The following is a 27,917-nucleotide window of genomic DNA, read 5'->3' on the forward strand; positions in this document are numbered from 1 at the left end:
CTGACATGCGTTTGGAGCAGGTTTGTGAGTCCGGGTTTGGGGTGGTTTTTCTGAGGTACGTTCTGAGGGGGGCTGCTGGACCATATCTGAAGCAGTTCAGCAGCATATTAACTGATTTGCTCATGTGCAAATCTTGCTCAATAATTCTTTGCTGAAGCATTCCAAAATAAAAGTTGATCTGGAGAATCCTATTTTAACACATCAGTGGCTGATCCAGTAAATAGGGATAAATCACTCCCAAAGTGTCAACCTGCCATTCACTTAGAATCATAGAATCTTTACAGTGCAGAAAGAGGCCATTCAGCCCATCGAGTCTGCACTGACAACAACCCCACCCAGGCCCTATCCTTGTAGCGCCACATATTTACCCTGCTAATCCCTCTGACACGAAGATGCAATTTAGCATGGTCAATCAACTTAACTTGCACATTTTTGGATTGTGGGAGGAAACTGGAGCACCCCCACGCAGACAGGGGGAGAATTTGCTAACTCCACACAGACAGTCACCCGAGGCCGGAATTGAACCCAGGTCCCTGGCACTGCGAGGCAGAGGTGCTGACCACTGTGCCACCATAGCGCCCCTTGTCTGCTGTATGCGATCTAGAGTTGTGTAGTTGCTAAAATTCCAAGCCCAATGAATTACTTGCTTGCTACAGCCATCTTAATTTTCTGCACGTATAAAATGATCAGTACACATGCATAATCAGCAGGTCAGCTCCTCTGCAATGCACAAGTCACATAGAAGATAAGAAAAGAGAGTGAAAGAGGAAACAGCAGGTGAAGGCTGTCGCTGTGAGACAGGCTCTAGGAAACAGAAAACAGCTGCCGAAAGGAAAGAACAGGTGGCCGGAGCACAGAAAGGTGGTTTGAGGGTTCAGATACATGGGGAGAAGGAGTGGTGTCAAAAAAAACGAAGCTGTAAAAGCCCAGTGGGACCAGATAATCGGAGGTGTAGACACCAGTTTGTAGGGACTTAAGAGACGATGGAGAGATACAACTTAATAAAGAAAAAAATAACAAGTGGAAAAAATAAAACCTGCAAGACTGAGCTGAAGCAGATGGTTTGATGACCAGAATAAAGACAGTTCCTATTCTGTTGCTAACCCCTTCCAGAAGAACTGTCTGGGTATCTGTAAACAATTGAGAGTTTAAGATTGCAACATCACCACCAACAGCAGCTAGTTTTTAAGTGGAGCCTTTAACAAATTACATGTTCAAATGTTCTTAACATGATCCAGTGGGAGAAATGACAAAAAACCAGGATGGTAGGATTGAGGATAGGACAGAGGGTTGGAGGGATATTAAGAGGGAATTCTGCAGATCTTAAAGCGGTGAAACAAGTAGAGTTCTGCCCTAATCCATGGGGTGAAAGGAAAGACAGCAACTGGAGGACCAAAGGGTGAAGAATGGGATGTATGACTGGGGGAAGTTTTTTTTATTCACTCGTGGGCATCCCATCACTATTTGCCTTTGAACTGCGTGGCTTGCTGGGACATTTCAGAGGGCATTTTAAAAGTCAACCACATATCAGTGGATCTGGAATCACATGTAGACAGTATGGATGGCAGATTTCCTTGCCTAAAGGGAATTAGTGAACCAGATGGGGTTTTTACAACAATCGTCAATGGTTTCATGATTGTCATTAGACTTTTAATTCCAGATTTTTATTGAATTCAAATTTCACCATCTGCCGTGGTGGGACTCGAACCCAGATCCCCAGAGCATTACCCTGAGTCTCTGGATTACTAGTCCAGTTACAATACCACTGCACTTGTGGCATCACTGTGGCAGGGTGGTTAGCACTGTTGCCTCACAGCGCCTTGACCTGGGTTCAATTCCAGCCTTAGCTGACTGTGTGGAGTTTGTACATTCTCCCTATGTCTGTGTGGGTTTCCTCCAGGTGCTCCAGTTTCCCCCCACAGGTATGTGGGTTAGGTGGATTAGCCATGCTCAATTGCCCTTTAGTATCAGGGGAACTAGCAGGGTAAATACATGGGGTTACGGGGATAGGGCCATTGTTGGTTCAGGCTGAATGGGCCGAATGGCTTCCTCGTGCATTGTAGAGATACTGTGATTCTCTCATTCTATGCCATCGCCTCCCCATAAAGTTGCAGAGGTAGGGAGGTGTAAAGTAGGAGAAAATTGAATGCGAGAATAAACATTTTAAATTGGGAATGGTCAGTATGGAGAACCAGCATAGAATGTAGTAACATTGAGACCATTGGACTGAAGGTCTTGCTCTGGGTGCAGATGACTGCACTGTGGAAAATTTGATGCTTGTGGATGGTTACTTACAAAATGCCCGTGAAAATGATGTTGAAATCTGAAAGGAAGAAGTTGTGCATCGGGATTGTGGAGTGACAGGGAGATCAGGAGCTGAGTTAGGAGCAGGGTTGCAGATGTGAATGCAAATGGGCTTGATGATCAGCAGGATCAAGGGGATGAAACTTGGCCCAAGATAAAACATGATGCTGTGGATAAGTATAAGTAATCAAGTTCTGCAAGACAGTGTGATCAAAGAGATGCCTGTGAAATGCATTCAGGCAAGGTTGAATAGTGTGTGGGGAGGGGATGGATAGATAGATTTTGTTGATTATCCTGAGAGTTAAGGGAGATAGTTTGCTAAAGCTTTCTCTTAAGCAGTTAATGGGTAGGCAATAATCCACAATAGTGGAAGCCTTACATGCTCTGTGGAAGGGGCTCAATGGGTGTTAGTCATTTCAAGCCCAGTGCTTTCTTATGTTTTGTATTAGAAAATCAAGATTGAAGGTAAGGATGAAATAGAAGCGAAAGTGATTATTGTGATTACAAACTATTTGCCATATAAAGCACCGCTGCTCTTAAATGCCTTTCTCAAAAGACAGAGCGATGTAGAACTCAGAAGAGCAAGGTATGGGGGAAGGGATCATGTACAGAGAGGAGGATTGAGATGGAAGGGACAAAGAGCAGAACTGTGATGAAGAGAGCGCGGCTGCAGAGCTTACATTGGCTTGAGGCATTCAGCTAACATAAAGGATGAAGGGAAAGCAAGTCAGATTGTTAGCTTGATGCAGAAACAGGGAGAAAACCCTGGAGATTACAGGCACGAGTAAATGTTTAATAAAATAAAAATACAAGTCTACAAGTTGGAATAAACACATTGGTTACTGTTCATTAGACTGGAGCAGAAAGACCCAAAATGGTGCAGTCAGAAAGTTACTGTTTTAGAAGTGACCTGTTCTTCGAGAACCTTCATGAGAATATTAAACATAAAAATAAAAACCTGGTATTCTACCTTGCCAGATGCAAGCAAAAAAACAACACAGAAATGGTGAGATTGGACAGGAACTGACTTTGCAAGTGTCTATGAATGTACTTGTCCTTCTGGTCTTCTCGTTAACCTCCTCACCACCCACCCCCCTCCCCCTGCATCACATCCATGCTGAATGAAGCCAGCCTCCGGCCTGCCAAACAGCAAGCGGTGACATGTAAATGAGGATGTCAGCCACAAGGTATTCCTTCCTTCCATAATCATGCACCCAAGAATCATCCATTCACCAAGATATGAACTGAACTTTCAGGAAATAAAGTAAAGCTAATGATTATAGAAGATGATAAATCTAAAGTTGCTTTACATCAAGGTGAGATTCATATGTCTTGTTGAGAGGCAATCATAGCAGAATATTCATTGTCGTTATCATGCCAGCTTTGACCTTCATGGTTACCATAACCAGGGCCTGAAGTTGTGAATCCAGGGTAAGAATTAAACATCTTCGCTAACTCATAAGAGGAGTGCAAAGAGTTCACATGGAGCTGTTCCTCCAAACTTGTCTTCCTTCGGGATGAAGAAGAGCAAATGAACTAGCTCCTCATTGAGAGTTAGGAACTGCACGGATTCCAGACCACACAGAGAGCATAGCAGCATAGTGGACCAACCTTCAGCTTCCTGAGGACAAGTACCTGATTCCCAATTCGAAAGGAAATGATTCATTCATTGCGCAGGATCCAGGAACTAAAATAAGTAACAATCGTGAAGGAATGCGCCTGCTTTGAAGTGGAAGTGAAACAATCTGCAGCACTGACATTTAAAACACCAAGATGGTCCCAATTAAGTAGCCAGGTTCTCTGTAGTGTCTTCCAGTCAGTGATCCAGCAAGCAGGTGATTTACGCTCATTTGAGTTGTTCCTTCCTTTTCCCCTTGGTTCCAGCTTCTCACTTTGAGAAGACAGTGGGATATTTCAGGATGGTAGGTTGCTCAAATCAGGTTACACAGGGTAGCTGGAATTCCAGTGGAAGATGGTGTAGCAGATCCTAACAGGAAGGGACATTTTGCATTGAATAGTTAAATGGTATGCAGCAACAGATTTACAACACTTCATGTTAATACGAGACATTCTGGCATTTGGCTTGATGCATTTATAATGCAGCATTCTTCTGTACCAACTTTTTGTGTCAAGGTGGATGACCAGATGGCTTCTGGGAGAGGGGTTACCCTCTCCAAGCCTTGCTAATGATTCCAGTCAAGATTGTTTGCGATAATGATGAAGAGAGATACAAGGCTATTTGGCCACCAGAGAATTCATATAGCAAACCTCTGGAATGCTAATCATAACACAGCGCCAGTTTGGAATGCTAAAGGCACAAGGTTTGGACAGGTCAAGTGACTAATTCTCCAACTCGAGTATCCAAAGCTCTCATTATCTGCTACATCCGGTATAATTATACACTGGAGAACAAAGTTGCAGGAAGAGAGTAGAAAACATCACAGGAAAAGAAGGAAGATGCAGCAGTGAGTAAAGGTGCGAGAAGGAGAATGATCTGGAAGGGCATTGTGTGCCTAGTCCAAGGAATGTCAGGAGTGTTTTGCTAAGGGACTTCTTAGTTCCTTCAGTGTAGGGCACTATTTTCGATCTCCAGAGGGGAAAGTGAGCAGGCAATGCTGGGAATTCCAGGGAATTCTAGTTCCCGACATTAGCTAGGATGTTTTCTCCCCAGGCATTTTCATGCCGATTTGGATGGGAGACAATTATCCACCCCACACATGGCAGGGAGGCAGTTGGGCATATTAAAGAGCCTACTAAGGTGCCTCTTCCAGAGCTGACTGGAATTGTCAGTCGACAGGAGGGCCCCTCCAAGGTACCCAGAACTTGATGGGGGAATGGAGGCTTCTTCCCAGAGAGCCAGTGCTTCTGTTGACTTCTAAGCCTCCCCTGCAGCTGAGACTTATTAATGGCTGAAGCTATGGCCACAGACTACCCTATGTCGAGAAACCAAAAGAGAAAATGCTGGAAAATCTCAGCGGGTCTGGCAGCATCTGTAAAGATAGAAAAGAGCTGACGTTTCGAGTTCAGGTAACCCTTTGTCAGAGCCTTTGTGAGCTTTGACAAAGGGTCATCTGAACTGGAAACGTCAGCTCTTTTCTCTCTTTCCAGATGCTGCCAGACTTGCTGAGATTTTCCAACATTTTCTCTTTAGGTTTCAGATTCCAGCATCTACAGTAATTTGTTTTTACCCTGTGTAGAAGTTCCTTTTCCCTGGGATCATTTTGCAAATATTTTCTAAGCTTTGAGGGTCTACCTCTCTTTTGAGGCACCATCACTCTCTATCTCGCGCCACTCCCTATCCTCCTAATAGCTTTCTTCATATCAAGTGCCTTGGAAATGTCCAGGGCAGACAATGGGACTGCTCCTTTCTCAGCACTGGATGGTCTCCAACTTGCTCTTCAGCTTAATTGGATGACCAGCTTGCACCTTGGCCACTTATTGTCTGTTCCTTCCTAAATCATGTCCCATGTTTGACACAATACAGTGCAAGGTCGGGAGCCATAAATTCTCCTGACGTCAGGGTTCTGGCATCAGAATAAAAATTTAGCCCCCGGTCTTCTCATTTCAATCTCCTCACGATATTGCAATCACTATTTTCTTGTATTTCCCGGTAACTAATTCCCAAGTCCATTCTTCATCCTCCTTTCTCCAAAACCTCATTAATTAAGGGCATAAAAGGTGAAAATTTGTGTCAGTGATGATGATGGACTTCTCCTGAAGATCAAAAAAAGCGGTACGTTCTGGGAAACGGCCTGCAGTGCTTGTACATGTGTTCAATACTCCATTAGCATCCTTCAATAATGGCCTTTGTGTCCTTTCTCTCAATGTGGATCCTCCGATTAGAAATGTCAGGAGTGTCTTCATCCACAACATCAACTTAAATATTTTTACAGCCCCTTTAATGTAATTCAAGATAAGGCAATTCACAGGGACATTAGAAAAGATTTGTGAATAATGCCACTCACGCTGGAGCAATCACCTCTAATCTCTCCCTGCAAGTAGTAGTAAGCTGTGGTGTAGTGGTATTATCACTGGACCAGCAATTCAGTAGGTCCAGGTTAATGCTCTGGGTTCGAATCCCACCATGGTAGATGGTGAAACTTGAATTCAATAAAAATCTGGAATTAAGAGTCCAATGATGACCATGAAACAATTGTCATAAAAACCCATCTGGTTCACTGATGTCCCTTGGGGAAGGAAATCTTTTACCTTGTCTAGCCGACAAGTAACTCAAGATCCACAGCAATGTGGTTGACTCTTGAATGTCCTCAGGGATGGGCAATAAATGCTGGCCCAGCCAATGATGTCCGCATTCCATGAATGAATAAAAAGAAGCCTGCATAATGCGGCTGCAACCCTGTCAAGACCCACAAATTTTTTGCTGCTTCTCCACAGGTGGGAGGGAGGTGAGTAGGCAACAAGGTCCCTCGCCCTCCCACCCGATCAAATGGCCTCTCCATCACCTTGGAACTTATCCTGTGAGGACAGGGGAGTGGCATTAAATTCCGCCATAGTGTGTAACTGGAGTCAAGTGGAGGTGGTTGATTCCTATATTCAGCGTGGATCTTTACCACGGACGCTGCTGTTCGTTTTGTTCAGTTATTACCCACAATTTGGTTATTGGTTTGAATTTCACAACTCGCCATAATGATATTTGAACTCCGATATCTGTGTCTGGTTCCGAAAGCACCGCACTATTGTACCCTTACATGCTATCTGCTACAGTTACCATGCAAACGTTTTTATTTCTATGGCACTCATTAGGTAGAAGCAACTCATAGCACTTTACAACACCTTGGATAGCGACTTGATAATGAGCAGAGAGAAAAAGGGAAGGGATCAGATGTAGACAAAAACATAGCTGAAGACAAGGGTATTAAGGAGAAGTAACTGGTAATCTAACGACAGGTCAGTCCATTTGTGCCAATCCTGCTGTCGACCTTTTGCCATTCTTCTCTCCCCATTAGTTGTTGCTCACTATTGAGTTCAGGCAAGATCTCTCAGTGCTACGAACTCGACAACGTTACTCGTCTAAGTCATATAGAATAACTCATTTACACCCATGTTTTGCAGTCGCAATGAATGCGTGGAAATAAGCAGCAGCTAATGGCGCCATCTGAGCGTAGAACATAGAACAGTACAGCACAGAACAGGCCCTTCGGCCCACGATGTTGTGCCGAGCTTTATCTGAGCAATTTAATAATTTGCAGCCTTGCAACTCCTCGTGGTTTATTATCCCAGACACTCCGTTTAAACGTTGTATGCTTTTCGTCTGAAATGAATCACAACAGAATGAAGGGGCAGCCAACTCTAAAGCAGAACAGCAAGAAACAAAGGCCAGTTGGAACTAGAACCGGATTTTAACACCTACCCACTGTGCACAGAGGTTGCTATTGCTGCAACTGCTGCTATCGTTACCACTTGGAAGCCACACATAGTCAACACCCAGGAGATTCTTGTTTAAATTTTAATTAGTTCTTAGCATAACCATAAATAATATAAACATACAAGATTATAATCCTGAGAGCGCCGCAGTGGAGAAAGAAAAAAAAATAGAAAAGCAGCATAATCCCTTCTCAAGTGGGGAGCTGGTTATTTATCAAATGTAAATTTAAAAGAAAGGAAATTAAATTGCAAGTCAATTGGTTTATATCTTTAAAAATAGCTCTGCAGGAAGGGACCGAGTATCTACATGTTAATTTTAATAAAGTTGGCGTGACCATCAAAAGCACGGCCATTTTGTGCTGACAATTTCCACGGAAATTATCAAGAGGAGTTTTGTTCTCTAAACATTGAAACTTGATGCTCACCAGGGAAGGAAATCAGAGAGAAAGGATCTTCCCAAGTGGCTCTCAGGCATCAATGAGTGACCATCCATGGAGGAGACCTTGAATTGGCGGGCAGGGGGGAAGAAATTGAAATGTGGAAAAAATAATGAAACCAATTACAAAGAAAATAATGCCCCCATCTTTAATCACAGCACTTTTTAAAAAAAAGCAGCTACCAAAACAGTTATTAATTCAATCTGGATAATGAGCAATGTATTTCCAGGAATGCTTTTATGTTTGCAGTCAGCACTACCTTGATATTTTGCCTTTTCTGCACTGTTAACATCCTGAGGCTGTGAAAGGCATGCTGCAAATGCAAGTCTTTCGTCCTTTCCTCAAGAATGCGGAAAGCACTGCTCATGCCTTCTACTGAGAGGCAGGCGATAATCTGCATTACGGCACAGTCGCATCGAGGCTCGCTGTGACAGGCCTCCACTGATGGCTCAAAAGTTAACCAACTGGAAAGGACTTTTATCAATGCTGCTGGATTGTTTTCCAGCTCAAACTGATCTCCACCACCAAATGCTTACCGAAATTCAAGAGTATTCCCTTTGTCAGTAGTGTGTGTGTGTGTTCTGTGAATACAAAAGTGGCGTGCTTTCTTGGAACATGATGTGCAAATTAAAGAGGCAGTGCTGTTTTAGTAATCTGGATCTACTCCTTCAAAGTAGCATATGGCCTATAATGTTGAGTGGTGTCCTAGTCTCTTTACAAGTGAAATTTAAGACCGATTCCATTATCGATCAGGTGGATTTCTCTTGCTAAGCGGCCATGCTCCCTCTGCCTGCACCTTGCTGTACCTGCAGAGGTAATCAATAGGAAGGGTAATATCCCACCACCACTAAAATTCATTGGATTGTTAGAGTAATGGAAAACAAGAGTTATGCCAGCTGGAACAGCTGGTAAGAACAGATAAATCCTCAACAGCTGTTCTAAACTGTTTTTTCATTGGGACTTGACAGACTGGGAGAGATATAGACTTAGTATGTGAGCTTAGTGCCCTTCAAAATCTGAGAAAAGCTTACAGCAGTAAATACTGGCTTTTCTTGCACGGTGTCTGGCGTTTGCATTAGGACAGTAGGGAGAAGCCCTCTGACCACTGCAGGTGAATCATACTCTATTAAGTGCTATTTTAATGGCTATATTTTAACAGGGCATTACACATGGAGCCTTGCTTCTTTGAGGGCAGCTGTTGAATAAAATGCAGCTTAGGCAACAATGTGCTCAAAACAACAAGGCAGCAAAATTCTAATCAAGAAGTCCTCAGAAAGATTTTCAGAGAACTTTGTTTTTCTATGTTGTGTGTGGCACATTCTCTACTTTGGATGATTTCCAAGATTATCTATAAAGTGGGGTGTAGCCTTATTAGAAAATAACATTCTCTATATTCTATAAACTGGCGGGAAAAGTGACTCAGGTTCTGAATACCCACAAGACAGAGCAAATTGAAACTGCTACTCACCAACTATATTGCAATGAGGTTCATGGGAATACCTTGGTAAGCACTCCCAAGTATCTATTCTTTTCAATGCACTTGCTGAGTGTATTTTCCTTTTAAATATTGTGACCATGCACCGGAAAAGTAGATGAACTAATTGGTGAATTGGAACTGGTAACTGAAAAAGAACACTTACTGACAGTCAGAGCACAACATTATTGGATGGGTTGGCTATTGCTTTATTGTGACATCTTAACTAAAGTCATGTCAGATTCCTGACATGGGACTTTTTCCATTTATTCGGCATACAGTCTTTGACGAGTGGATTTTTTTCAGAGGATGGGAAAGACAAGAGTCTTCAGTGCTGATCACAAATATCATTATTGTTGTGGTTGACCTTTAATGCGACCTGATGGCTATATATTGGGTTAAAAGGCCAATCGCCCTCTGAAAGGCTCAGTGGACGGCATGGTGGTACAGTGGTTAGCACTGCGGCCTCACAGCGGCAAGGACCTGGGTTCGATTCTCGGCTTGGTTCAGAGTCTGTGTGGAGTCTGCACTTTCTCCCCGTGTTTCCGTGGGTTTCCTCCGGGTGCTCCGGTTTCCTCCCACAGTCCGAAAGATGTGCTGGTTAGTTGCATTGGCCCGAACAGGCGCCGGATTGTGGTGACTAGGGGAATTTCACAGTAACTTCATTGCAGTGTTAATGTAAGCCTTACTTGTGACTAAAAAATAAACTTTAAACTTTACTCGCACTTTGGAATGTGGCTTCCAAGATCTAGGCTATTCCATCGCAGAATTGATTTGAACATGATCATTATTTTTTTTAATTTAAAGGAATAAATAGACCCTGATTTGTAACTTGTCATGACAGATGTGAAAATGTTTTGGAGATAAAAATGATCAGTTCTGCGAGTGGTCAAAGATAATGCCACCATTCATGGTCAGAGAGTCTCTATGATCCATTTCACGGTGGCACAGTGGTTAGCACTGCTGCCTCACAGGGCCAGGGACCCGAGTTCAATTCCCCGCTTGGGTCATTGTCTGTGTGGAGTTTGCACATCCTCCCCGTGTCTGCGTGGGTTTTCTCCGACTGTTCCGGTTTCCTCCCACAGTCCAAAGATGTGCAGGTTAGGTAAATTGGCCATGCTAAATTCTCCCTCAGTGTCCCCGAAGAGGCGCCGGAGTGTGGCGACTAGGGGATTGTCACAGTGACTACATTGCAGTGTTAATGTAAGCCTACTTGTGACTAATAAATAAACTTTACTTTCAAGATACATTTTCTGACTGTTTCAAGACCTCCAAAGAGGTCTGGCATTCCACATGGTGCATAAATCATACCGCTCCCCTGACCAGAATGATAACCTGTGAAATCATTCAAAGTTTCAAACCTCCATTAATGAGATCCATTCTGTCAGTGTTTTTATCTTTATAGGTATTAGTACCATTGGAATATTTCCTGACATCTTATAATTACAGTCTATTGGTCACTTTATTGCCAGTATCCTGTTTTAGGACACTCAATACTGAGGTGAATTGATTGGGTTTTCCTTACTATAATTTTCACTCCCTTAACCCTTGTGCTCCCAAAAAGATCAAGTGAGCAAAGTGGCCAATTCAGCTGAAGATAACTTGCTATACACATATTCTCATAATATAAGAGGCTGCTGAAAATTAATCAGTTACAGTATCATACATAGATACACATATAAAAGAAAATGGAAGCAGGAATAGGACATTCGGCCCTTCGAGTCTGCTCCACCATTCATAATGATCATAGATAATTATCAAATTCAATACCCTGATCCTTTCTCTACTAATATTGATTTCCTTCAGCTCCTCACCAAAACTTGTGTATCTCAGAACTTCCGGTACATTATTCATGTCTTCCTTTGTGAAGACCGAAGCAAAGTACGAGTTTAGTTCCTCACCCATTTCTTTGTTCCCTGCTATGATTTTCCCATTTCTGACTATAAGGGACCCATATTCACTTTTGTCAATCTTTTTCTCTTTTCATATCTATGGAAACTTTTACAGTCAGTTTTTATGTTCTTTGCAAGTTAACTTTCATTACTCTATTTTCCCCTTCTTGATTAATCCCTTGATCTGCTTTTGCTGAATTTTGAACTGCTCCCAAGCCTCAGGTCTATTGCTTTTTCTTGCCAATTTGTATGTTTGTTTTTGAATCTAATACTATCTCTAATTTCTCTTGTAAGCCATGGTTTAGCCACAGTTCCCTTTCCACTCTTGTGCCAAATAGGAATAAGTAACTTTTGGAGTTTACCTATTCGTTCCTTGAATGCTTGCCATTGCTTGTCCACTGTCCTTCCTTTCAGCAACGTTTTCCAATCCATCGTAGCCAATGTATGCCTCATACCATCATTGGCACCTTCATTGAGATTCAGGACATTGGTCTCAAAATCAACTATCTCACTATCCACCTTGACAAAGAATCCTACATACCACGATCACTCATCCCCAAGGGTTATCTTGCAACTAAATTGCCAACTAATCATTTCTGATTGAATGATACCCAATCCAAGATGGCCTCTTCACTTGTTGGTTCCTCAATGTATTGGTCCAGAAAAGTATCCCATATACACTTCAGAAATTCCTCCTCTATTGGACTTTGACTAATTTGGCTCACCCAATCTATATGCAAATTAAAGTCAGTCATAATCACAGATGTTCCTTTATCACGTGTGTCTCTGACTTCCTGTCTAATGCTATTCCCAACATTACTACTCCGGTATACCACCCCCACCAATGTTTTTTGCTCCTTGGTGTTTTTTAATTTGATTTGATTTATTATTGTCACATGTATTAGCATACAGTGAAAAGTATTGTTTCTTGCGTACTATATAGACAAAGCATACCGTTCATAGAGAAGGAAATGAGAGAGTGCAGAATGTAGCGTTACAGTCATAGCTAGGGTGTAGAGAAAGATCAACTTAATGCAAGGTAGGGTCCATTCAAAAGTCTGATGGCAGCAAGGAAGAAGCTGTTCTTGTGTCGATTGGTATGTGACCTTAGACTTTGTATCTTTTTCCCGACGGAAGAAGGTGGAAGAGAGAATGTCTGGGGTGTGTAGGGTCCTTAATTATGCTGGCTGCTTTGCTGAGGCAGCGGGAAGTGTAGACAGAGTCAATGGATGGGAGGCTGGTTTGCGTGATGGCTTGGGCAACATTGGCTTCTGCTCTGGAAGAGTCTTGATTTGAAAATTCTCATCTTTGCTTTGAAATGTTTCCGTGGTCTATCGCTGTCATCTCCTGCAACCCTACAGCTCCTCTAATTCTGGCCTTTTGAATATCCTATTTTGAATCAATCCACCATCGATGGCGGTGCCATTAACTGCCAAGGTCATAAGCTCCGGAATTTCCTGGCTGAACCTCTCAGCTTCTCTACCTCGCTCTCATCCTTTCAGGCTTTCCTTCACAACCTACATTCTTTGCCAAGCTTTTAACCATCTGCCCTAAATACCTCCTTAAATGGCTCGGTGCCAAACTTTGATTTTTATTGCTCCTATGAACCACATTTTATTGCATTAAAGGTTACTATATAAATGCAGGTTGATGTTGTCTTTGCTCATAGTAAAAAAGAATTGATTGAATGAGCACTCTAAAGAGGCGAGATAAGTTTGACAAGTTGAAAGGTTTTCTTGTTGATCTCAGGGTAGCCAGAAGATATCTGCAAGACTGTACATCTGAAGCAGTGTGGGAGGTGAGGCCCAGCACATTTAGGCCTGAGTTTGAAGATCTGGAGAAGTAGAACAGCATCAGAGCAACAAGAGAATCATGGGTCTGCCAGCAAGGGCAGTTGATGTGCTGGAAGCAGCCAGGTTAACAGCTGCAGAGGCCTAGGTGCCAGGAATGACAGTTGGTAGGACTGATACAGCCAAAGAAAAAGAGTGGCATGCCAGGTAAAAGGTAGCCAGAGGTAGAAATTAGTGAGGAAAAGGCAGTCAGAAAAAATATACCATGCGTGCAAGGAGATGAAGAAATAACCTGGAAAAGGCTGCTGGCTCGTGGAAAAGGCCAGGAAGGGACAACCTAGGTACGAGATTGGAAGTACAAGTTAGCCTGGGACTCAGAAAACAGCAAGAAGTGTGCCGCTGGTTTCAAGAAATGGCAAGGGCCGGTAGACAGCTGAGAACCCATACTGAGCATGAAAGTAGCAGAACTTAGAAACAAAGATCCATAAAAGAGCGTCTTGAGAACTGGAGGGGAGAGGAAAAGGTAAATAAATTAAAAACAGTAAAGCTTATTTATTAGTCACAAGTCGGCTTATATTAATACTGCAATGAAGTTACTGCAAAAATCCCTTAGCTGCCACACTCCGGCACCTGTTCAGGTTCACTGAGGGAGAATTTTAGCATGGCCAACGTACCTAAACAGCACGTCTTTCAGAGTGCGGGAGGAAACCAGAGCACCCGGAGGAAATCCACGCAGACACACGGAGAATGTGCAAACTCCACAGAGACAGTGACCCAAGGCGGGAATCGAACCCGGGTCCCTGGCGCTGTCAGGCAGCAGTGCTAACCACCAGTCGAGACATGCATATTTTGTCTTATACTTGGGTACCTAGACGGACAGGAATTCAAGCAACTTTCTGTTTGTTCAGTCATAAGTAAACTTATTTCTGTAAATACATTGAATTCTTCTGCACTATTGAAACCATATTATTATATTTTATTATCATAAGCCTATTAATTAGGCAGAATCCCTGCCGCACATGACTAACTATTGCTGCATTCTGAAGATAGTGTTAACGTTTTCTGATCTCAAATTCTGAGGTCAGAACACCTTTTGCCTTTCAGCTCGAAGGCTCCAGCGATTTCACTGCTCTGTGACACTGAAGGCATTATTGGAAAGTACAAATCAACACGTCACAACATGCATCCTTCTTGAAAGCTTTATAGCTGTGAGAGGCCGAGGCATCTTAGTTGCCTCATCGCTCAATATATTCAGCCAATACTGAGTCGCAGTCAACAAAACCGATATAATGCTGAACTAAAAATAGAAAATACTGGAAACACTCAGCAGGACTGGCAGCATCTGTGGAGAGAGAAACAGAGTTAATGCTTCAGGTCGATGACCTTTCATCAGTTCTAATGAAAGATCATCAAACTGAAATGTTAATTCTCTTTTGCTCTCCACGCGTGCTGCCTGTCCTGCTGACCGCTTCCAACGTTTTCTGCCTCTATTTCAGATTTCCTGCATTGCCTTTACGCTAACACAGTGACATACGAGTAATAGGGAGGTCTGATCAAACTGTACTCTTATTAAATATGTGTGTGATATAGTGAGGGATTCAAGATTACTCAGCAGAGAGGCTCACATAAACTGGTCACGTCCCACCACTGCGTCTTGGTCTGGCCACCGCCAGACATTCACCGAGCTGCGTTCAAGAACGCTGGAGGCAATGCAGAGGCTGATCTCCAGTATCAGCGATCTGACCTAAAAGAAAAAAACTGACTGCTGTGACTCGAACTGTCGAGCCTGCAATGATGGGGCGTGTGTAAGATGTGATATTGAAGAGCCATGAAAATTGTAGCAAAGGGTTTATCCAAAATTCTATTGTAAATTGAACAATGGCAATAGGACCAGGACACATGGGTTCCAACATGAGGAGGCAGTGACGGGGTGGCATTGTTACTGGACTAGTAGTCCGGAGACCCAGGGCAAGATCTGGGGACCCGGGTTCGAATCCCACCACGGCAGATGGTGAAATTTGAATTCAATAAAAAAATCTGGAATTAAAGTTCGAACGATGACCACAAAATAATTGTCGTAAAAACCCATCTGGTTCACTCATGTCCTTTAATGAAGGAAAGCTGTCATCCTTCCATGTGACTCCAAACCCACAGCAATGTGGTTGACTCTTAAATGCCCTCTAAAATGGAGGGCAGTTAAGGATGGGCAATAAATGCTGGTCCAGCCAGCAACACTCACATGCCGTTAATGAATGACAAAAAAATAAGAAGCAATAACTTTGGTGCCGTTATCATGTGGTTCTAATCGATGGAGGTCAACACTGGGACTGAAGTTCTGGACATCAGTTGGGGAATTTAAGGTTGCTGTTGGTGGATCTATGCAAATGGACCCATTGGCTTTCCTTAATGATAAATCTCCATGATCTTACAGACACTGAAATAGAGGCCTTCATTCGGCATTGAGCCTACAGGTGCAGTGCCTGGGGGTGTTTGGAAGCTGGCCATAACACTGCAGTTGCTGTTCAGTCACCACAGGCTGTAGTGCTGCTGTGAGCACTTCATGTCAATCAGCCTCAGGTTGATGTCTAATCAGCCTACAATTTCAAACAGCAGGTTGTGAAGCAGTGTTAAAATCAAATGGAAGGGGGTGCTTGACACCATGTGGAACAATTAAAGTATATTTTTAAAGCCACAGAGATCACCGGTGTCTTGTCCTGAACAGGAGTCCAGCCACGCACCTTTCACACAACTGGGAACACGTCTTATTCAAGATTGCACAGTCCAGAAAGAACAACCTGGGCAGCAGAGCTGAAGGGGATGGCAGCCATTGTTTCAGAATAAAATGTCCACATCCCACTGGCAGATCATTTAACTGCATAAAAAACCTTTTGCTTCACAGCTGGAAATACTTTGGACCAAAGCCCACAGCTTGCTGCTTGTTGGTGGCACTTATAACCATTTGACAGAGAATTGGTCATTGCTGAATAAGTAAATACTTGCTTCAAAAAATAGACACTGACAGCTATTTGGTGAATGCACTAGGGGGTAACTTTAGCCTGTTGCACCTAGTGGGAAACTGGCACGGTCAGGACAGTTGTCTGATTTGCAGCCCAATAGGTTTTACTTTGCACTGACATCTCAACTCAAAATGAGAGGCTTCCCAGTTAGTTTCTAGAAGTTACTTCATCCGGCAAAGAGGTGCAACAATTCCTTGAAGTGCAGTTCCTTCCTCAGACAATGTAAGCATTTTTGGCGTGCCATGTTAATCAGGCAGGGTTGATGCATATGCAGCAGCTGTCCAGAAGAGAAAGTGAAGGATCCAACTGACTTTGGGGCCTGGGTTCTCTATATCATGGTCAGTGAGCTGCCAATATGGAATCTGCTCCCCAAAAAAGCAGCTTGCTGATCTGGAGGAGGGATATCCTTTTGATGGACCTACAGTAGCAACTTAAAAGGGAGCGAGCTGTACTTGGCTTTGGGAATACAAAAAAAAACCTGTTTTTTTTAACAGCAGGCAACATGTGCTGATCCTACAACAGTGAAATATAACATTTCAAACCCTCGAAGGCAGAAAACCTTCAAGTGGTTGCCATTTTAAAATGTTTTCAGAAGCTCCATCCAGCTTTCCTAGATAGCAGCGGAAGATCTCATTAAGAGCCATTAGAATCATAGAAATCATAGAATCCCTACAGTGCAGAAGGAGGCCATTTGGCCCATTGGCTGGAATCTTGCCACCATTCACGCTGGCGGAATTTTCCCTTCCCACCGCAGTGAATGGAAATTTGGCTCACCGCCAAATTCTCCGACATCGGTGCAGCGGGAGTGTGGCGTGAACGGCAGGTAAGATTGCGAGCATCCAGTCTGCACTGACTCTGCAACAGAGCATCCCACCCAGGCCCTATTGCCTTAACCCCACGTATTTCCACCGCTAATTCCCCTTAACCTAAATATCTTGGGACGCGAAGCGGCAATTTAGCATGGCCAATCAACCTAACCCACACATCTTTAGACTGTGAGAGGAAACCGGAGGAAACTTTTTTTCCCTGATTTGCACAGTCCATATCTCGTGAGTGGAAGCAGTACCCGGTGATAGTCAGGAGGCATAGATGAAATCAATGTTAAGAGCCTTAACCACGTCATTTGATGCTAATTTTGCATAAAAACCTGACACTCCTGCCTGCTTCTAATTGTAGCCCCGACTACCAGAGTACAGACCCACCCAAACATTTCTGATGTCAGTGCAGTAGTAAGTTGGTAGGACCTCTTGCCTCTTAACTTTGATTCCGCTCCCAAATTTTTACTTGTCAACAAGACATTACTGATATCGGAATTGCCCCCAGTGGGCGGGATTTTACAGCCTTGCTCTTCCCAAAACTGTAAAGTCCTGCCTGAGGTCAACGGACCTTCCTGCTGTCCACCCCTTGCCTGCTCTGATTCCCATAGCGAGCAGGGCAGTAAAATTCCTGCCAACATATCTGTGCAGTGTACTACTGTGAGGGCAGGCAATTTTCAGAGTGTCACAGTAAGGGAGATAGGTCACCCAGTCATTTATGGCACAGAAGGAGCCCATGGAACAATCCAATCAGCCCTTGCCCTTGCTCCATTCCTATAGTCCTACAAGTTTATTTCCTTCGAACTCCCATCCAATTTATTTTTGAAATCATTGACTGTCTCTACTTCTACCTCGCAGGCAGTGAGTTCCAGATTACCATTTGCTGCTTTCAAAAGTTCTTCCTCACATCCACACGACACCTCTTACTAAAACCTTAAATCTGTGTGCCCTAAACTTTGCTCCATCAGCTAATAGGAACATTTTTTCTCTCTTCCTTATCTAAACATTTCATAATCTGGTACGCGTCGAAACCGATTTCCCCTCAAATAACCACAGCTTCTCCAACCTAACCTTGTAACCAAAATCCCCCAAGTCTGGAACCATCCTCGTAATTCTCCTTCATATCCTCTCAATGCCCCCCCCGCCACCCCACATCCTCCCAAAGGTATGGTGCCCAGAACTGGACACAGTACTTGTTGTGGCCTACAATGGCCCATCAGTGACTTAGAAAGAAAAGTATGAAGTATATCAGGGTACCATAGACAGGCTACATGATACATCCATTCAGAATTGTTGGATTTATCAGAGTGTCAGATTGAGAGGTGTAAATACCCAAGAGTGTTATAGCAAGGAGTATTGGGTTTTACAGAAAGTATTATAGTGACAGGTGTGAGGTATGTTTTTGTGGGAAGTGTTGGGTGTCTCAAAGGGGGTTATTGTGATGAGCGCGAGGTGTTAAAGGAGGAATTGTAGCTGTGGATAAACAGTGAAGTAGGAGAATATTTAAGTGCAAATGCAAAGACATACAGGCTGAAATAATTTCTGAAATATTATATTTTGGGTTTTTTTCATACAAATTCACTGTTATTATACAATTTTATGAGGAATCGAGATATGGAGCTCAGGCTGGAACTGACTGAGTTCCATGTCACTGCTCACTGTACATATCTAATACTCTAGAGTATGATTGCACTATCTCTGTAAGTAGGGAGTGCGTGATGTGTCTCCTTCTTTTGTTTATGTGCAGGAGCCAATTTCACACTGACAGAACTGGGAATCTGTGAGCCCTCCCCTCACCGCAGCACTGCTTATTGCCCAGACATGGGGCTCCTCCATCGTGGATATTCCCTGAGCGACGCTGACTCTGACACAGAAGGTGCCATTTCTCCAGAGCATGCTATTAGGTTATGGGGGAGGGGCATCAAATCCAGACGCAGCTCAGGGCTGTCCAGTCGAGAGAATTCAGCCCTCACATTGACCGATTCAGAGAACGAGAAGGAGTCTGATGAGGAAACAGGTATGTGCGTTTAAAAGCCAGTAAAAGCACAGCTTTCAGTTCTACCCCATGGAAATGGGAAGCTGCTGTTCATTATGGTTTCTACAGTTTTTGCTTCTGTGGTACAGTAAGCAAGATAAGTTTGCCAAGAAATCCTACATCTGGGGGGGACTTATATTATTGTGTCATGGCGATCATGATACTTTAGAAGGCATATTTCTATCTCGTGGTTTAGTTCCAGAAAGATGATCAGAGCGTGATAACATGAGATGGTGATGTATGAGGAGCATTTGAGGACTCTAGGTTTGTACTTGATGGACTTTAGAAGGATGGGGGTGGGGGGGTATCTCATTGAAACATACAGAATACTGAAAGTCCTGGATACTGTGGAAGTGGGAAAGATGTTTCCATTAGTGGTAGAGACGAGGATCCGGGGGCACAGCGTCAGAGTAAAGGATGACCTTTTAGAACCAAGATGAGCAGGAATTTCTTCAGCCAGAGGGTGGTGAATCTGTGGAATACATTGCCACTGAAGGCTGTGGAGGCTGAGTCACTGAGTGTATTTAAGACAGAGATAGATAGGTTCTTGATTGGTAAGGGGATCAAAGGTGGCAGGGAAAAGGCGGGAGAATGGGGTTGAGAAACTTATCAGCCATGATCGAATGGCAGAGCAGATTCAATGGACTGAATGGCCTAATTTTGCTCCTATATCTTATGGTCTCATGGTCTGATGAATGCAAATGATGAAGACATGCTACTGACATCTTATCATGGGCCAAAATGTAGTTTAGTGGCCAAAGGTTTGAAGCAAATTATTCGATTTTGCTTGCTAGTGTTCCTTCTTTCCGGGCACAAAAATATATGCAACTGACTTCTGTTTCCAAAAATATATAAAACATAGCCAGTGCTCAAGATTGCTCTAATGCACCTCTTGGTGAGTGATTGTCAAGCCTTGTATCATTAAAGCACTGACCTGTTACAACCGAGCTGACTGCACTATCGGATGGTAAGGCCATGGTGTTATACCTTCACCAGAGGGCCACGTGTTGACCCTTTCATCTTATTATCGAATCTCTTTATACGAGAACAACAAAGTGTCTGAACTGCAATAAGAGTTTTACTTTGCCGGGAGGTTTCCTGCTTCCACTTGTGAATGTTTTCGCACAACATATGGCCAATTTATATGCTAACACCTAAGTTCATTCTGTTTGCTGCAGGGGAAGCTAATGATTAAAGCAAGATTTGATTATTTGCTTCTTTTAACTTCTGGCTGGTCACACCTTTGCTTGTTTATACGTTTTTTGTGTGAGCATTTACCCAATTGTGGTCCCCATCCATGGTGGAGAAAAATTGCAGGGGATGATTTTACAATGATACATGGCATTTATGATGACAAATGTTCAAGATGTAAGGGCTCTTTACTCTGGATTAGTGGGGATACAATTGAGATTTTGAGCGGCTGAAAGTTTTGAACTGGTCTGGTGGATAGGTTGTTGAAGATAGATAAGGGTTGTGGGACTACATGACATGCATAACAAATGTAAGCCAGAATGTCACAAAGTATTTATTTTCTGAGTTGCTGTCCTCTTGCAGTGGGTGCAGATACATGAGAGTACTTTAAGCAGCAACTTGATGGGGGGAGTTTTCCTGTCCCGCCCGGCATGGGAATCGTAAAAGGCGGGTGGGGGGAGGGGGTGGACCATGCAAAGGTCCACTGACCTCGAGTGGGATTTTCCGATTTTGGGGCGACTGTGGCCAGACAAGTGTCAGCAATGTTCCGAGATTTAAAAGTGGCTCGTTATGTGCGAAGAGTCATGGATCTCCTAGAGCTTGGTTTGATTGTCTTATTGAGCTTGAGTGTTTTTCCCAAATTAGCTATTTAATATTCCCCTTGCTTTGCTTCTCCCGAGATAGGTTGGGGCTGTTGTACGTAGTTGCATCATGACTCGACAGAGGGTGGGCTTGGTGAGTTTGAGGTTCTTCACATGTTTGAGGGTGCATACAACAACCTGTTATACATGATGCACCATCAATCAAGCAAAGACTAGTTTGTATGCAAGAACAAATAGGCTTTTATTAGCAAAAGACTTGGAGCACACCCATGCCGATGAACTGGTCCAGAGACTGAGGCAGGGGGTGGGGAGCAGTCACCTTTATACCTGGATCAGGGGGGGAGGAGTCCCGGGCAGGGCCAGCAGGGACGTGTCCAGGCATGTCACAGACACAGGCAATAAGCTAACAGTGGTTTACCACAATACAACGCTCTGATGCAGCAGAGCAGAACTGGGAACAAGATCAATTTTTCATAGCCCTTGATATGAAAGTAAATCCTCACCATGGGATCAAAGTAAAAGATATAAAGTTCCTATTTTTAGATGAGCTCATTGAGGTTCATCTGACTATCTGATGCTTCTTTTAAGCAACATAGCTGCCTCCAATCAAAGTGTGAATCACATATGTCAAGGAAACTGAAAACAAACGATCATGAACAAGCTACAGAATTTGTCTTCATTTCCTAGATTCGTACAATGTAGGAGGAGGAAGATATTTGGTCCATCATGCCTGGACCTATTTTTTGAAACCTTTCAATTAGGCCTACTCCTTTGCTCTTTCCTCGTGGCCTTGTATTTATTTCTTTAAGTATATAGCCAATTTCATTTTACTATTTTGATGTTACTATTGAATCGACTTTCACCGCCCTTTTAGACAGTGCAGATCCACATAATCATTTCTTAGAATCCCTACAGTGCAGAAGGAGGCAATTTGGCCCATCGAGTTTGCACCAACTCTCTCTAAGAGAGTACATTACCCATGCCATTTCCCCCAACCCTATCCCTGTAACCCCACACATTTACCAAGGCTAGTCCATTTAACCTACACATCTTTGGACTGTGGGAGGAAACTGGAGCAAAACCGTTTTTTGCTACTACTCGGTGTCACTAGTTCACTTAGCTACCATGCTGACCTTTGCGGGGATTACCCAGTCATAATTTCACGCTTCCCCACTGGTGGTTACTGTGGCATGGCATTGCCCAGATGGGATTCCCTCCGGGTTCCTGTCTGCCCCAAGCACAATGTGATTTTACAATGGGGTGGGCAAGGTATGGGATGGGAAACCTGGCCCTTGACCCATTTAAGGTCTTTGAGTGGCCAATTAATGGCCACTTAAGGACCATTTTCTGCCCAGACTCAATGTTTAGGCTGGTGGATGGATTGAAGCATTGTGGGGGAAACCAGGAAATAAGGAATGTTGGATCCTGGGCAGGAAGTGCAGAGATGCCTCTATCAGAAGCCCCTTTATGACTAATCTCCCACCAAAAGCCGGACTTCTGAACCTCCCCTGAGACACTGATTGTCCCTGCTCAATCCCCCTAGCCTTTCCTACACTTCCCACCCTGGGACGCATTTCATTTACCTGGGTCAATGGTTCCCAAGATCAGGCTGGCTGGTGCAGTTCCTCTTTCAGCCACTGCAGCACTGTTGCTGGAGGGACTGGAGAGCAGCCAGTCAATCTGAATGGCAGGCAGTTCTCTAAGGTGGGATTACTTGCTGAGTGAGGGGCAGATGTCCCACCTTATGCCAATCAACACTCATTCGAGTGTAAACATGTCTTTGGGGCTGTCAGAGTCAGTGGGGATTTAGGCCCATGGGTTTTTGGAAGCTTAGCTATGTAGCAATGAATAATTGTGAAGCACAGTAGTCCTCCAATATGATTTACTTTCAAATGTCTTAAGATGAGTGGGAGCGGAGAGGGGGGGGATGCTTTGTTTGCCTCAGTCTCTATTCCATTCGGTTGTGGATGTGAGACAGCTTCTACCCAACAGACTCAGTACAAGTCGAGGGGGAAGAATGTGAAATGGGACGTGATCACATCATTGTGAATGTATGCCCATCAAAGTTGCTCCTGTGAACAAAAACTGTACCTGGCTCAGCTAAAATAGAGACCTGTGGGTGCCTCAGTGTGAGTGTGACCCTGCTGCTGTGATAGTGAGTGTCTCATGCGAAGTGGAGTGTGTCCCCATCTTGTACAAGTGTAAGTCTGCCTCACTGGGAATGTGGGTCATGCTGGTCTTTGCTCATGATGCTCACACTGGTAAACTTTTACCGACACTCTTCAGCAATAGGTATTATATCCTGCAATCTCATAAGGTCTTGTTAGCCTAGTAAGATGAAAATGTGATTTAGGAAGCAAGTCCCTCGTTGAATTCTGGGGGAAATGTTACCCAGGAGTGTGCCACTGGTGGGCTCATTGGTGTCAGAAGTTCTGTACAAAATAAATTGCAAATAATGACAAAAGAAAACCAAGGATTTGTAATTGGACAAAGCTATTCGTCCCAAGTTGCCACTCTGTTTTTTATCTTTTTGAATGAACATGTTCCTTTGTTTTTTCTTACCATGAGAGGTTGTAAGATTACAAACCATTACAAGCATTTTCGTGCCTGACTTTCAGTGCTCTGGTTTATAGTTACATTGACGCTCTGAAAGAACAGAACTTTTACAGTTGGTCTGGCCAGCCCCATCCCTCTTTGTCCATGCCGACACCTTGCTACCAACCTGGCCCTGTTAAGTACCAGTGTGTGCCTTATAGATGAACCGTGTCCGTCACCATCTGTGCTTCACCACTTAGCCCCTCACTGGCCATTTGTATGTGCTGCTGTCTCATGACCCAGGCCCACAATAGTAGTGTATGCATTGCTAGCTAGCTAGCTCTAGCAATACAGTCCAACATCTCACCACTGGCTGCATAATAACGATGTACATCGAGCTGGCCAGTCCTATTAGTACATGTCTCACTGTTCTTCCCAGTCAGTAATGCTCACACCTCTCGGCACAATCCTGCCAATTGAAGCCTGTGCTTCATTGCCTTATCGACCCTGAATTGCTTTGTCCTGTCGTGACCAATCTGTACCTGACCGCCCAGACCTGATAACATCAGTCTCAACATCCATTGCTGTCTGCACCAATTTGCACCTTAACTCCCACCCATCAAGTACAGCTCTGTGGCTCATATTCCCCTCAGTATCAAACTTTCCATCGTAGCAGGAGATGAGAAGACCGTGGCTTTAGAAGTGATACTTCTGTTCTATGGATGCCCAATGAAGTCACTTCTGAGTCTTAATAAACTGAGAGTTTTACTTCAAAAAATGAAAGGAGGGTTCCTTTTAGGACTGTTTTAAGAACATCAGTGACTGACAGGGTTCATTGTTGCATCATGATGTCATAAGGACATAAGAACATAAGAAGTAGGAGCAGGAGTAGGCCATCTAGCCCCTCGAGCCTGCCCCGCCATTCAATAAGATCATGGCTGATCTGAAGTGGATCAGTTCCACTTACCCGCCTGATCCCTATAACCCCTAATTCCCTTACCGATCAGGAATCCATCTATCCGTGATTTAAACATATTCAACGAGGTAGCCTCCACCACTTCAGTGGGCAGAGAATTCCAAAGATTCACCACCCTCTGAGAGAAGAAGTTCCTCCTCAACTCTGTCCTAAACTGACCCCCCTTTATTTTGAGGCTGTGCCCTCTAGTTCTAGTTTCCTTTCTAAGTGGAAAGAACCTCTCCATCTCTACCCTATCCAGCCCCTTCATTATCTTATAGGTCTCTATAAGATCCCCCCTCAGCCTTCTAAATTCCAACGAGTACAAACCCAATCTGCTGAGTCTCTCCTCATAATCAACACCCCTCATCTCTGGTATCAACCTGGTGAACCTTCTCTGCACTCCCTCCAAGGCCAATATATCCTTCCGCAAATAAGGGGACCAATACTGCACACAGTATTCCAGCTGCGGCCTCACCAATGCCCTGTACAGATGCAGCAAGACATCTCTGCTTTTATATTCTATCCCCCTTGCGATATAGGCCAACATCCCATTTGCCTTCTTGATCACCTGTTGCACCTGCAGACTGGGTTTTTGCATCTCATGCACAAGGACCCCCAGGTCCCTCTGCACAGCAGCATGTTGTAATTTCTTTCCATTTAGATAATAATCCAATTTGCTATTATTTCTTCCAAAGTGAATAACCTCACATTTGTTAACGTTATACTCCATCTGCCAGATCCTCGCCCACTCACTCAGCCTGTCCAAATCTCTCTGCAGACCTTCTACGCCCTCCACACGATTCACTTTTCCACTTATCTTTGTGTCGTCTGCAAACTTTGTTACCCTACTGTCTAAGAGCAGCAACAGAATATCACATGACTCAGTGCAGAGTAATGGGACCACATCGAAAGTTCAAGGTTAAATTCCTGTGGAACCTTAACTCCTTCATCTCGCATCCATTTGTCATTGGAACAAACCAATATTTATTGCCTTTATCAACCTGACTGGTGAGTTATTTGAAACATAGATCATCACTTGTTAAACTAATATTTCAGTAGGACAACAGAGAGATCATGTTTTACAATTTTCACCTCGTATGTATTGAGGTTAAGCATGACTGCCAGTCACTGCAGGTTGAGACGCTGTACTGACACTTGTAACACCTGTCCATGTGAAACACAGTGCTTAAGGGGTGTTTTCCTCTTACTCATCCGTTCCAATAAACATCAAGGTAGCATGCAAGAGAAATCAATCCAACTCAATTGATCTGTTGATCCTAAATTACCTGTAATATAAGATGATAACACATAGTTTATGTAAAATAAATAGACAGATCTTCTGTATTGTAGTACATTTCCATGCAGTGCTCCATCTGTGCTATGTAGGACATCTTCAAAAAGACATTCCACTCTGAGAGACATTGGCCTGACAAAAAAAGCATCCTGCGATTGGGTGCCATGTCCTTAAATAATGCTGCCAAATTGATGGTGCTTGGTGTAAGGTTCAAGCTTTCAGCAAGCAGTTTAATTCAGTTCCAGGAACCTTGAGAGCTTTGTGTTGACAAGCTCACCTGAGACGAGAGATAAGCCTTTGATTGCGAGTTAGCCACTCGGATGGCTAACAAGAAAGTGACAAATTTTGTACAATGGTTTGCAACTAGCAGTCTGTTTTTTCTTGTTTTTCCCATCTCTTGTTTTTTTCTTATATATATAGGTAAAGGAGTTTGCAATCTATTTACTTCGAATCCGTCCTCATGTTTTATGATCTGCAAAAGGGGGTGAGAGAGTTCTGGATAGTTTTCACACTCTTTGGTAGATTTATCTGTGTTCCTGGCTCTGTATCAATTCAGCCAGTGCATATTTGAAGTACCTCACACCAAACTGCAAAGGAAGTAACAAATGTAGGACTGCTGGCCTGAGAGAAACCTTTGCGCACGACAGAGTGTGTCAAAGATAAATTCCAGTGGGAATGTAGAAGTTTCTGAATTAAACGGGGGCATCTGAGATTTGGGAGCTGTGTTTGGTGGCTACTGGAATCGGGTTTTCAAAGCTACTCTCCAACTCTCGCAATTTATAGAAGAACAACAATTTTCATTTATGTAACACTTTTCATGACACCAGAATGTCTCAAAGTGTTTTACAGCCAATAAGGTGCTTTGAAGTATAGTCATTATTGTAACACAGCAAATCTGTCATCAATTTGGGCACAGTTCCCACAACACACAGTGTGATTATAGCCAGATAGTATTGTTTTGGTAGAGATAGTTAAGGGATAATTGTTGGCCAGGACACCAGGAGAAATCTGCTCTTCTTTGAATAGTACCAAAGTGGTAAGTCTTTCCTTTATCATGAAAATAGCCGCGAAGGCCCAAATCCTGAAGTCCTACCCCCAAGCATGGCACCTACTACTTTGGCAGAGGGAGGGGGAATGGGAGCAGCTTCCAAATAGCACATCTCGTGGTTTACAGAGGCACCTGACCCTATAAAACAACAGCTGTCTGCAGTCATGTCCGACTTTCATAAGCTAAAAGTGGGAAACACGGCGTGTGCAGATTAGTCCCGGTAGGAGTCAGTCTAAACTTTGAGGCATTGCTTGGACAGGTGAGGCACTGTTCTGGTGAGATAAAGTACCCTTTTGGATATGGTTTCAGGACAACTTGGGGTAGATCAAGCATGCTTTGGGAGAGGTAATGTGCCCTTTGGGAGAGGTATAAAGCCTTTTGGGATTATTAAAAGTGGACCTGAATGTGCATAAAATGTGGATGAATTCATTGGACCTGTCAAGCTCATTGCAACCATCAAAAAAACTGTCAACAGGACAAGTCTAAAGGAATTTATGTTAAGTTCTGACTCTTTAAATATTTGAAAATAAAACTGCAGTGTTAAAAAAATCAATGCTTGCGATTTCATTCTGTCTATTGACATATGTCTGAGGGTTGTCATTACTGGATTAGTGCTGCATGGATAGTTTTGCGACCTCCCATTATCATGGTGGGATGCTTCTCAGTTGATAACTTGATTGACAGGTTCAAGTGGTTGTAGACTCTTTGAAGTGGGAATATGAATTCCAATGCTTTTATAAGGGATTGAAGGAAGTTAAACATTTGTTTTGTCTGTGAGAGTAGGTTTTTGATGAAATAATAAATGATTCAATAGATAATAAGAACTTTATTTTATTTCATCCATCTCATGATGTGTATTGGGTGAGGTGGCATGGTAGGTGTATGAGCAAAGGGGGCATGGGTGTGGTATTGGGTTGGCATTCAGGCTCTAAAAGGACATGGCGAAATAGGTGGGGGCATAGATTGGCATGGAGAGACCACAGGAGGTGGATGGGAGCAGTTGTTGGCATGGGCTGGCATAAATGGGACATGGGGACTATGTAGGGGTAAGAGATGTGAGAGGTGAAGGCTGCTTTATAGTATATCGTTTTTTTTATTTAAAAAGAAACTTCAACAGTGTGCCAGTATACCAAGGAAAAC

The 27,917-nt window shown here is 43.5% G+C and overlaps 1 protein-coding gene across 3 annotated transcripts in view; it reads left to right on the forward strand.

Moving 5' to 3' along the window:
- LOC144505046 (teneurin-2-like) overlaps window positions 1–27,917 on the forward strand; it is a 2,673,959-nt gene that overhangs the window by 1,966,100 nt on the left and 679,942 nt on the right. For all 3 annotated transcript variants that reach the window (XM_078230751.1, XM_078230754.1, XM_078230752.1), the window contains one exon: window positions 18,862–19,131. In XM_078230751.1, the coding sequence (XP_078086877.1) occupies window positions 18,862–19,131 (270 nt within the window). The remainder of the gene's footprint in view (window positions 1–18,861; window positions 19,132–27,917) is intronic.

The sequence above is a fragment of the Mustelus asterias genome, chromosome 16, assembly GCF_964213995.1.
Source record: "Mustelus asterias chromosome 16, sMusAst1.hap1.1, whole genome shotgun sequence".
Lineage (NCBI taxonomy): Eukaryota > Metazoa > Chordata > Chondrichthyes > Carcharhiniformes > Triakidae > Mustelus > Mustelus asterias.